We start from the raw sequence: 11,707 nt of genomic DNA on the forward strand, positions 1-11,707 counted from the left end.
GGTGCTCTGTGGAATGTTCAAAGTTTCTGATATTTTTTTATAACCCAACCCTTATCGGTACTTCTCCACACCTTTTCCCTGACCTGTTTGGAGAGCTCCTTGGTCTTCATGGTATCGCTTGCTTGGTGGTGCCCCTTGCTTAGTGGTGTTGCAGACTCTGGGGCCTTTCAGAACATGTGTATATATACTGATGTGTATATATACTCATGTGACAGATCATGTGACACTTAGATTGCACACAGGAGAACTTTACCTTCAGAAGTCACATAATTAGTTAAGTAATTGGTTGCACCAGACCCCCCCCCCCTCGCACACACTCAATTCTTCATTGCTGTGACTTGCTTGCTAGTTGAGATTCCTGCTCTTCACTCCGTTGTCAGTTTAGCCTACATTTCACTGGTCTTAGTAGCAGAAAGCATTTTTATTTGTGTCCTTCAAGGCAGCTGTCAGTGATCACATTAGGCTGCGATTCATTTTATTATTTGATGGTGGTTTGATCGCGGGGGAGGCACTCGTAATGTCTGCAGTTTTCGGTTTGGTGTATTAGTCTATAAATAAATATCTTTGCCAAAATTAATCTCTCCCATGTCTTATGTCTTTCCTGACGTGAAGTTTGTTCTAAAGAAATTATTTGACTCTGATGTGTGCTATAGAGAGTATTTGACTCTAGCCACAAAATTAAGGAAATTATAATGGGGGGGGGGGGTGATTTAGGCAAGGCCATTGTTTTGGCACAACACCTGTTGCATGTTGTGTTTGTCCGTTAGCCCAGGGCATTGGAATACACGTGTGAATCCTTAGCCCAGAGCTCAAGCTTAGCCTAGACTTAACAGATGCTTGTGTGAACACAGGATAAGCTAGCCCATGGCCAGTCTTCCCTGTGGCTAAGAAAAACACTGTGTGAAAAAGCCTTTTATTGTTTCACATCTGAGACGTTGATATTGTGTGGTGTATTGCAAGCTGGTCTCAACAAAGTAATCAGTATAGGCTGGCTCCCACAGGGTTCTGGTCAAAAGTAGTGTATAACTGTGCAGAGCCGTGGCTGAGTGGGTTGCATCCCAAATCTATCCTCTGGAGACCAGCGTTCAGTCCCTGCGTCTACTTTATACACTGTTTCTCCATCCTGTCTGGATTTTCGTTAACATACCTTTAATTTAAATTTAAAAATGTAAACGTAGTGCACTAGAGAGAATATGGTGACATTTGTGATGCAACCCTAGAGTCTTTAACATCATAATGCTTGTCATTGTAATTAGGCTAATATTGTAGCAACAATGCTACTGCTATGTATGTCACTAACACAATCAGAGTGCAGACTTGAGGTATCATCTAACAATGATTTTCATACTAATGCAACCGTAGATACTTATTTCCTCAACGTTTGTGAACCTTGTAAAAAGCAATCAATGATAGTCCATCTCCCACTCCCTCTCATGGTACACAGACAGACGTACTGGTACTTCTACTAAAAAGCTGCCCAAGGCTATTGCCACCCACAGCTGTGGTGTGTGTGTGTGTGTGTGTGTGTGTGTGTGTGTGTGTGTGTGTGTGTGTGTGTGTGTGTGTGTGTGTGTGTGTGTGTGTGTGTGTGTGTGTGTCCTTGAGGTTGTTGCATGGGTTGGTGTCCTTGAGTACAACCAGCAGATAAGGCTCATGCATATGACTGTTAAAGAAAGTACATGTACAGGGAGGACGGACAATTTCTGGATTTGTCCTTGTGTAATTGTATTCTTTCTTCTTTTAAATGGCTTAAGGAAAATGTATTTGAATATGGTTTGATGCTGTCTGTCTGTCTGTCTGTCTGTCTGTCTGTCTGTCTGTCTGTCTGTCTGTCTGTCTGTCTGTCTGTCTGTCTGTCTGTCTGTCTGTCTGTCTGTCTGTCTGTCTGTCTGTCTGTCTGTCTGTCTGTCTGTCTGTCTGTCTGTCTGTCTGTCTGTCTGTCTGTCTGTCTGTCTGTCTGTCTGTCTGTCTGTCTGTCTGTGTGTGTGTGTGTGTGTGTGTGTGTTTGCACACTTGTGTATTACCATTCTCAGCATCTGTGAATGGAAGCATGGCTCCCCAGTTTCCTTCAGCAGCTGTGCCACTGTTGAGGCATTACACAAGCAGGGAAGTGGGAGGCAGGCAGGCAGGCAGTGGTAATGTGGGGGAAGCTGCTATAGCTGCCTAACAATAAACTCACACCTCCTCAATCTATAATCAGGAACAGGCTCGAGGCATCTGCTCTAGAACAAGATTTCGCTTTAGTCGAAAGACACTTAGTCATGTGGTGTTTTGCAGATAATATACAATGTGTCTGCAAGTATCACAATTTAGTGTTGAAATACAAGGCTGTTTGTGCAAATATGCGCCATTAAATGAATGGACTTTACTTTTTTCTGTTTTATTATTCTATGAATATATAAGATAGAAATAAGATAGAAAAATATATGGATGATGTTTTGTAAAACACCAAGAGAAGTAGTAACACTGTTGCGTTGCAATAACGTTTTCTGGTTCTGATTCTTAGGTCTGGTCAGTGTGATGCTGAACATATGATAACGGATGATACTCATTACAGTATGTGTAGCCCATCAATCATAGAGATTTTATATTTTGAAATTGCAGTGCATCCTTAAAAGCCGCAATTATTGTATCGCGATCCAAGTGCTCATTACGCATAATGACACTTTGGGGAAATAAACTAAACACCTGTAGGCGATTAGATTTCCAACTTTGCAATGAATCTGCAAATTAGATCATTCACAAATGTTCACATTTAAGATCGAATGGCACGCCTGGGAGAGTGTCAAGAGTCATTCGTATCATTTAGGAAAAGTACGCACAGTTTCGATCCATTTTGCCCCAAATGATTGAATGTCTTTCTTGTGTTAATTACGAAAGTAGGCTAGCTAGAACATGCCTTCAAGGTCATGGCTCATATAAAGTAGGTTAGATACAGTATGGGGGAAACGTATGCTGCAAAGGTACAGACACTTTCGTGCTCATAAGAATTGCCCTGCACGGTGGGAAATCCTGCGAAAGTCGAGAAGTACGGCAATTGGTCCGCTATATACAGCATCTCTCTATATTCTGCCGGAAAATCTGTTGTGAAGGTGAAGAGAGGCATCTGGCGCGTGGGAGCCATCGATTTATAACTTCTGATCACGAGCCGGTTCTTGGAAAAACGGGTGCCTGACTGCCTGTAAAACCGTAATGAACAGCTCCAACTCAATACTCAAGTTCAACTTTTGCCATGGGAACGTAGCCAAGTCAAACGGAGGATAGCGCATCCTTCTCCGAATATAAATATCACTGATGGGGCGATTTCAAGCCAACGACTTGTGAGATCTGTTGATAGACGTGGAAAAAAACTGTTGAGGAGAAGCCGAGTATGAGGATGTATTTTCCTAACGTGGACTACAGGCATCTTGGTATAGTTTGCTTGCATCATAGACATATGTTGCAGTGCGCAAGAGGAGAGAGGAAGGTTATTTCGGGGTGCTGGTGTATTTGATGCCCAAGTGCCTCTATAGGAACCACCTGTAACTTTTACAAAATGGATACCTGTCGTTTTTATCGATGTGAAACAAACGTTTTAGAAGAGCATGATAACTTTTTAGGGGGATAACAATAAGTTAGAATTTAGCCTAAAATATTTAGTATTTCCGATATTAAACGTTTGCATCATTTATGAAAGTCAATCTAGAGAAAATAAATCTAGCTCATCGAAAGAGAGCTACTAAGTTTATTTTATATACGATTTTTCCCTCCCTGGGTTGAAGAAATCTCGTTGGCTCATATGGGACTGAGGCACTCGCGTTGCCTGCTCCTACGGAGAAAAATGGCGGAGCCGGACAATTCTGAGGTATGTCAGTTCGCTGGTAAATGATCGAAGGAGTGACATATGCTGGTCAAAATCTTTCGTTATATTGCTATAATCGATAATAATCAACTACTGATGGTTCTGTTTATTAATGTTTTAGTGTCTTTGTCAGTTTTGAAGTAATCAATATTGTATCGACTACTGGTGTCTGTAAAAAGCAATGCAGACACATGCAACGTTTAGTTGTTTTTGTAAATTGTTATGGCATATATCCCGTTAAAATATTACATTTGCAAAGAAATGCAATGCAGAAATGATCTGTAGTGGTTAGCGTGTGCGCTGTCCTTGGTGCTGATTTCACTATCCATTCTGCACAATCTGTCGCATGGACTCCTGCTGCTCTGAAAACGGGTAGATGCGTAACATGATGTAATCTAGCCTACCAAGTGACCTCTAATGCATTCTAAGTGTTTCATTGTATTTGTAAATAACACATTTAGCCATGTAATGCTATAACAAATGGTTTTGAATCAAAGTGCACTGTATTGAAAGCGATTTGTTACTGCAAACAGATCCAGTCCTGTTGCTCTTCTCTGATAATGTTCAAGTGCCCTCTCTTCAAATACACCTACACTCACTTTTGTCTGTCCCTAATTCTCAATCTCTCCCTGCTCTCCCTTCCTCCATCTCTCTCTCTCCCTCCCTCCCTCCCTTTTCATCTCTCACTCTCCCATCTCTCTTTCCTCCCCACGTTGTCTATCTTTATTTCTGTCTCTTCATTTGCTCTATCCCTACCCTCCTCTCTATCTTCATATTCCCTATTTCTCTCTGCCTCACCCCCTCCTCTCTCTTAGCGGCAGTGTACCATCACTACCCCCCAGTCGCAGTCCTTTCAGCCTGCCTCCTTGCCCAAACCTGTGCCAACTGTCCACCATGTGCCACACCCTCCACATACGCCCCATGTAGCGGCCCTTCCCACCTGCCCTGGGCGCGGCAAGATGGCAAAGCTGCTCAACCCAGAGGAAATGACATCACAGGACTACTACTTTGACTCCTACGCCCACTTTGGCATCCATGAGGTAGGTAGGGGACTCATACATGAAGTGGGTAGGAGACTCATCCATCAGATAGGTAGGTAGGGGACTCATACATGAAGTGGGTAGGTGGGTAGGAGACTCATCCATCAGATAGGTAGGTAGGGGACTCATACATGAGGTAGGGGACTCACCCATGAGGTAGGTAGGTAGGTAGGAGACTCATCCATCAGATAGGTAGGTAGGAGACTCATCTACGAGGTAGGTAGGTAGGTAGGATACTCATCCATGAGGTAGGTAGGAGACTCATCCACGAGGTAGGTAGGATACTCATCCACGAGGTAGGTAGGATACTCATCCACGAGGTAGGTAGAATACTCATCCATGAGGTAGATACAGTGCCTTCAGAAAGTATTCACAACCCTTTACTTTTTCCAAATATTGTTGTGTTACAAAGTGGGATTAAAATAGATTTAATTGTTGTTTTTTTGTCAACAATCCACATACTCTGTAATGTCAAACTGGAAGAAAATGTTGATTAAAAAAACAAACAAAAAAACAAGTTATACAAAATAAAATACTAATATATCTTGATTAGATAAGTGTACAACCCCCTAAATCAATACATGTTAGAATCACCTTTGTCAGTGATTACAGCTGTGAGTCATTCTGGGCAAGTCTCTAAGAGCTTTGCACACTTGGATTGTACAATATTTGCACATTATTCTTAAAATAATTATTCAAGCTCTGTCTAATTGGATGTTGATCATTGCTAGACAGCCATTTTCAAGTTTTGCCATAGATTTTTAAGCCAATATAAGTCAAAACTGTAACTAGGCCACTCAGGAACATTCAATGTCGTCTTGGTAAGCAACTCCAGTGTATATTTGGCCTTGTGTTTTAGGTTATTTTCCTGCTGAAAGGTGAATGTGTCTCCCATTGTCTGTTGGAAAGCAGACTGAACACGTTTTCCTCTAGGATTTTGCCTGTGCTTAGCTCTATTTCGTTTTTTTTATCATTAAAACATTAAAAATACTCTCTTCCTTGCCAATGACAAGCATACCCATAACATGATGCAGCCACCACCATGCTTAAAAATATGAAGAGTGGTACTTAGTGATGGATTTGCCCCAAACATAACACTTTGTATTCAGAACATAAAGTTAATTTCTTTGACACATTTATTTGCAGTTTTACTTTAGTGCCTTATTCGAACAGGATTCATGTTTCGGAATATTTTTATTGTGTACAGGCTTCCTTCTTTTCACTCTGTCAATCAGGTTAGTATTGTGGAGTAACTACAATGTTGTTGAGCCATCCTCACTTTTCTACTATAACATCCATTAAACTCTGTAACTGTTTTAAAGTCACTATTGCCCTCATGGTGAAATCCCTGAGCATTTTCCTTCCTCTCTGGCAACTGAGTTAGGAAGGACGCCTGTATCTTTGTATTGACTGGGTGTATTGAGACACCATCCAAAGCATAATTAATAGGTGCCCTTCTTTGGGAGGTATTGGAAAACCTCCCTGGTCTTTGTGGTTCAATCTGTGTTTGAAATTCACTGCTCAACTGAGGGATCTTACAATTATCTGTATGTGTGGGGTTCAGAGATGAGGTAGTCGTTCAAAAATCATCATGTTAAACACTATTATTGCACACAGAGTGAATGCAATTAATACGTACATTGTTATGTGACTTGTTAAGCTAATTTGTACTCCTGAACTTAGGCTTTCCATAACAAAGTGGTTGAATACTTATTGCTCAAGACATTTCAACTTTTCATTTGTTATTAATTTGTACAAAATTCTAAAAATGTAATTCCACGTTGACATTATACGCTATTGTGTGTGGGCCAGTGACCAAAAAAAGGCTGTAACATAACAGAATGTGGAAAAAGTCAAGTGGTGTTAATATTTTCTGGAGGCACTGTAGTTAGGAGACTCATGGATGTTCTTACTGTCCTGCCTGTTGGGATGTTTTGTAAGCACTGTTGCCTCTGCTTGCTCTCTGGGGGGTTTAGGCTTTACACATTTTCGGATGTAGCTGCCAGCAAATTTAATTTATGGATTGCCAAGCAGCCATATAGACGGACTGACTGAACAACTAAGGAACTGACTAATGGACTGACTGGTTTACTGCCTGCCTGCCTGCCTGCTTAACTGGCTAACTATCACGGGACTGACATTCTGTTACCTGGCATGGATAAGGAAAAAGGGCGAGGTATTGAAGTGTCAGACTCATACCACAGAGGTGATCTATTGAAGTGTCAGACTCATACCCCAGAGGTGATCTATTGAAGTGTCAGACTCATACCCCAGAGGTGATCTATTGAAGTGTCAGACTCATACTCCAGATAGTGATCTATTGAAATGTCAGACTCATACCCCAGATCGTGATCTATTGAAGTGTCAGACTCATACCCCAAATGCTCTAGGTATCCTAAAAGAGAATGGGAAAAACCAAAAAATGTGTTTCTATCGAGGTCCTTATTTAGCATGTGGGTCAGGTTACAGTCTGAATGCCAAGCAGACCCAAGAACAGAACTGCCCCCGATAAAATGTGTGAGTGTGTGTGCAGATAGATGGGTATCAGATAATCCCAGTAGGGTTTCGTTATAGACCTACCTCTATTTAAAGAGCCTGTGCCAGTGATGCGGCCTAAATACTGCTTCTGTCACTATGATCGTTTTCTATTAATAGAAATCCAGAAGCTGTCGTTTCTACATGTTTAAGAGAACATGCACTACGTCCCAAATGGCACCATATTCACTATGTAGGGCACTTCTTTCAACCAGGACCCATAGGGATCTGGTGGAAAGTAGTGCGCTATACAGTATGGTGACATTTGGGGGACACACATGTCCTGTACCTCCCACTTCTGAATTGTTCAGTGTAGCATATTCATTACATCCTGTATGAGGACATTTATATACACATTCTCCACACTCTGATGATTCTCTCTTAGCCTGATATTAACTCAATGAGTCCTACCGTATTGCCAGGGCGTTTTGGACATCTCAGCCCTTTTTAACATGGTGTGTTTGGGTTACAGACTTCTGGGTTGTACCATTGGATTTGTTCATTTATTCTGCACCCATAGACACCATTAGTCTGTGTGATTAATGGGGGCTGCACTACAGCGGTGTTTTTGAGACAAGGGTGGATTCCAAAGGTGTCTGGGGACGGGTCTTTAATACAAAATGTCTGTCGAGTCCGAATGGTTTGAGCTGCAAACTATTAAAGCTGTCTATGAAAAACGACTTTGCTCTATGAAGCACACAAGCCACACAAGAGTGATTAGAAGGTAAGGGGTTCTTCTACATAGAAGATCATAGGAAATCCCAGGACATACTGTCTGTAATACTATAATAAGCTCACATAGTTGATGTCACAAACTCCAAACAGTTGTTACTGACTAGGTAGATATACATTTTTTCACAGACCTTAGTTTTTAAAAGGACATTTGTCAATAAAACCCATGAATGCAACTGTTTAAGTCAAATTATGTTTTGTGTTCTACTTGTAGCCCTGGTTGTCCTGAAAATAAAATGGTAAAACACTTTATTGTGAGGCTAAATATGAGGGCTGGACATGCAGATAACTGATAGTCAGATGAATGGAAAGCCGATCTTTGCTGGGATCTCGGGACTGATAGGGTTAAGGCTCTCTGAGCTTGACGTCCTCTGTGTATCATGTTTTTCCTGACCCCATGACCTGACCAGGTAAAACCCCTGGACAAAGTCATCGTCACGGAGCTACAAAGTCTTGCACATTCTGGAAATCCTAACTTCCACATAAGTCAAATATTCACTTAGTCTCCCATTGACACCAACGCATGACTAAAGGCTGGATATTCCGCGATAAGGTTTGAATCCAGTCCTAAGTGAAAATTGGACTTAAGTTAGGATTCAGCTCTCTGTGAGATTCCCAATCCCATCAACATTCCCATCTTGTTCCCTGTTGGACAGGAGATGCTGAAGGATGAAGTACGGACCCTGACCTATAGGAATGCCATGTACCACAACAAGCACATGTTCAAGGACAAGATAGTTCTGGACGTGGGCAGTGGGACAGGCATCCTGTCCATGTTCGCTGCCAACGCGGGCGCCAGGCACGTGTACGGGGTGAGTCCTTGTCCTGCTTTAAACACCAAACACCTTTTTCGCACGGTTCATTTGACAAATGTTGTTGAATGTTGAAGGTAGACATTCCATGAATAGGGCTGATGTGATTCCTTAATTCTCCATGTGGAGAGGCATGTTCGTTCCACATAGCCGATTTCCATGTAAACATTCCAAAACGTTGCGTCCTTCTGAACGCGCCCGTCTATGCATTTAACAGATGCCTGTTGGACACCATAGGGCCGAGCTGAAACATACCCTGCTGGTTTTTATATTTTCCTTTCACATTGTCCTTTTCCAGCATGGCACAAGCAGCCATGGTGGATGCGTAACCAGGCCAGCCCAGATCGGCATGTAGTGTGTAGTGTGAACCAGGCTGAGGAACAAATGGACTTGATGGTTGATATTCGACTGTCGTACAGTCGTCTGATCTGTCTGTTGAGTTGAAGTGGATATAAATTATATAAGTCTTGGTGGGTGTAGCGCTGACACTTGTTCACCTGCACACACGCACGCACGCACACGCACGCGCACACGCACGCACGCACGCACACAAACCAGCACCCTGCTCCCGGTTCATGGTGTAAATTGTCATAACACTCTACTCTACCTCCATTAGCATCTTGGCTAACCCTTCTGAGATCCTGCCATGTAACTACACCAGTGTCGCCTCTGTAATGCTAACAAGCTAACACACATCAGAGGCACATCTCCAGGCTCCCGTCCAGATGATCGCTAATGCAGAAGATCATATAGTCAATGTCTGCATCCCAAATGGTCTTATGAATCATATATAACGCCAATGGAGGAGAGAGGGAAAAGATACAGCACATGGATAACATTTGTGATAAAGTGGAGATTGAATCTAGGATGAGTGGTAAAGCTGCAATGATTGCAGTGGGTGCCCTCATCAAACCTGTGTTTGTTCCTTCTTGTTATGTTCCCCAGATTGAGTGTTCAAGTATATCAGAGTATTCTGAGAAGATCATCAAGTCCAACCACCTACACAATGGTAAGAGCTACACTACATACCAATCATGTATATAGATTCACACAGTGTAGCCGACATGGCTATGTCCTGTCAAAGTTACATGCAACAAGTTAACTAGTCAAGGGACAAGGATTTGGGGAGGATAAACTGAACTGTGTCTAAAGGCAACTTCTGATTCTAGAACTGTGTCTAAAAGGCAACTTCTGATTCTAGAACTGTGTCTAAAGGCAACTTCTGATTCTAGAACTGAGTCTAAAGGCAACTTCTGATTCTAGAACTGTGTCTAAAAGGCAACTTCTGATTCTAGAACTGTGTCTAAAACCAACTTCTGATTCTAGAACTGTGTCTAAAGGCAACTTCTGATTCTAGAACTGTGTCTAAAGGAAACTTCTGATTCTAGAACTGTGTCTAAAGGCAACTTGCAACCATAATATGCATAGTACACATATTAGGCTACTCATGTTCTGTGGATCCGTATTACTATATGGGTGCAGTGGGGGGAGACAGATGGCTTACTGAGAGATAACATGATGTATTAACATTGATAAAGTATCAATGAGAGAGACAGAGAGGAGGGAGAGGGAGAGAGGGAGAGAGAGAGAGAGAGAGAGAGAGAGAGAGAGAGAGAGAGAGAGAGAGAGACAGAGGAGGGAGAGGGAGAGAGAGAGAGGGAGAGGGATGGGGAGAAGGAGAGGGAGAGAGAGAGAGAGGGCGAGAGAGAGAGGGCGAGAGAGTGAGAGAGGGAGGGGGAGAGAGGGAGAGAGAGAGAGGGATGGGGAGAGAGAGAGAGGGGGCGAGGGGAAGAGAGAGAGAGAGAGGGAGGGAGAGAGAGAGAGAGGCAGGGGGAGAGGGAGAGAGAGAGAGAGAGAGGGCGAGAGAGGGAGGGGGAGAGAGAGAGAGAGAGGGAGGGGGAGAGGGAGAGAGAGAGGGCGAGAGAGGGAGGGGGAGAGAGAGAGAGAGAGAGAGGGAGGGGGAGAGAGAGAGAGAGGGAGGGGGAGAGGGAGAGGGAGAGAGAGAGGGGGGGAGAGGGAGGGGGAGGGAGAGAAAGGGAAAGAGGGGGGAGAGGGAGAGGGAGGGGGAGAAGAGAGAAAGAGGGAGAGAGAGAGAGAGAGAGAGAGAGAGAGAGAGAGAGAGAGAGAGAGAGAGAGAGAGAGAGAGAGAGAGAGAGAGAGAGGGAGGGGGAGGGGGAGAGGGAGAGGGAGGGGGAGGGGGAGGGAGAGAAAGAGGGAGAGAGAGAGATATTCAGACAGATATCTTCACTCTGGACTCCGGCTGGCAGCTCTGTCTGGCAGCTCTCCTCCCAAACAAAACATCCCTAAACTGAGACATCAATCAGAATGAGCTGTATGTCACTGATCACCACTCTGAAATGTCACATTGATGGAACTCCACAGATGGACATCTAACTGAATGACCCAGAACAAAAAGTGGAACATTGACACTTGATCAATGTTATTCTAACATTTAGAATATATTTTTGTTGTAGTGGAGTGTTTGGTGTAGTGGAGTGCAGTGTTTGGTGTAGTGGGGTGTTGTGTTGTGTACTGGAGTCTTTAGTATAGTGGAGTCTTTAGTGTAGTGGAGTCTTTAGTGTAGTGGAGCGTTTAGTGTAGTGGAGCGTTTGGTGTAGTGGAGCGTTTGGTGTAGTGGAGTGTTTAGAGGAGTGAAATGTTTAGTGTAGTGAAGTGTTTACTGTAGTGTAGTGTACTGTTTGGTGTACTGGAGTGTTTAGTGTAGTGCAGTGTTTAGTGTAGTAGAG

At 43.1% G+C, this 11,707-nt stretch overlaps 2 protein-coding genes across 3 annotated transcripts in view; one reads left to right on the top strand and one right to left on the bottom strand.

Moving 5' to 3' along the window:
* Positions 1 to 11,707, bottom strand: part of LOC110490781 (tetraspanin-11) — a 111,653-nt gene that overhangs the window by 94,003 nt on the left and 5,943 nt on the right. The window lies entirely within an intron of this gene.
* The window catches only part of LOC110501005 (protein arginine N-methyltransferase 8-B), an 18,608-nt gene continuing 9,898 nt past the window's right edge, over positions 2,998 to 11,707 (top strand). Inside the window, exons 1-4 of one of the 2 annotated variants that reach the window (XM_036945021.1) lie at positions 2,998 to 3,844; positions 4,657 to 4,881; positions 8,805 to 8,960; positions 9,906 to 9,969. In XM_036945021.1, coding sequence (XP_036800916.1) covers positions 3,779 to 3,844; positions 4,657 to 4,881; positions 8,805 to 8,960; positions 9,906 to 9,969 — 511 coding nt within the window. In that variant the 5' untranslated portion in view covers positions 2,998 to 3,778. The remainder of the gene's footprint in view (positions 3,845 to 4,656; positions 4,882 to 8,804; positions 8,961 to 9,905; positions 9,970 to 11,707) is intronic. The other variant, XM_036945020.1, reaches the window with a different exon arrangement.

Source organism: Oncorhynchus mykiss, chromosome 15 (genome assembly GCF_013265735.2).
Source record: "Oncorhynchus mykiss isolate Arlee chromosome 15, USDA_OmykA_1.1, whole genome shotgun sequence".
Lineage (NCBI taxonomy): Eukaryota > Metazoa > Chordata > Actinopteri > Salmoniformes > Salmonidae > Oncorhynchus > Oncorhynchus mykiss.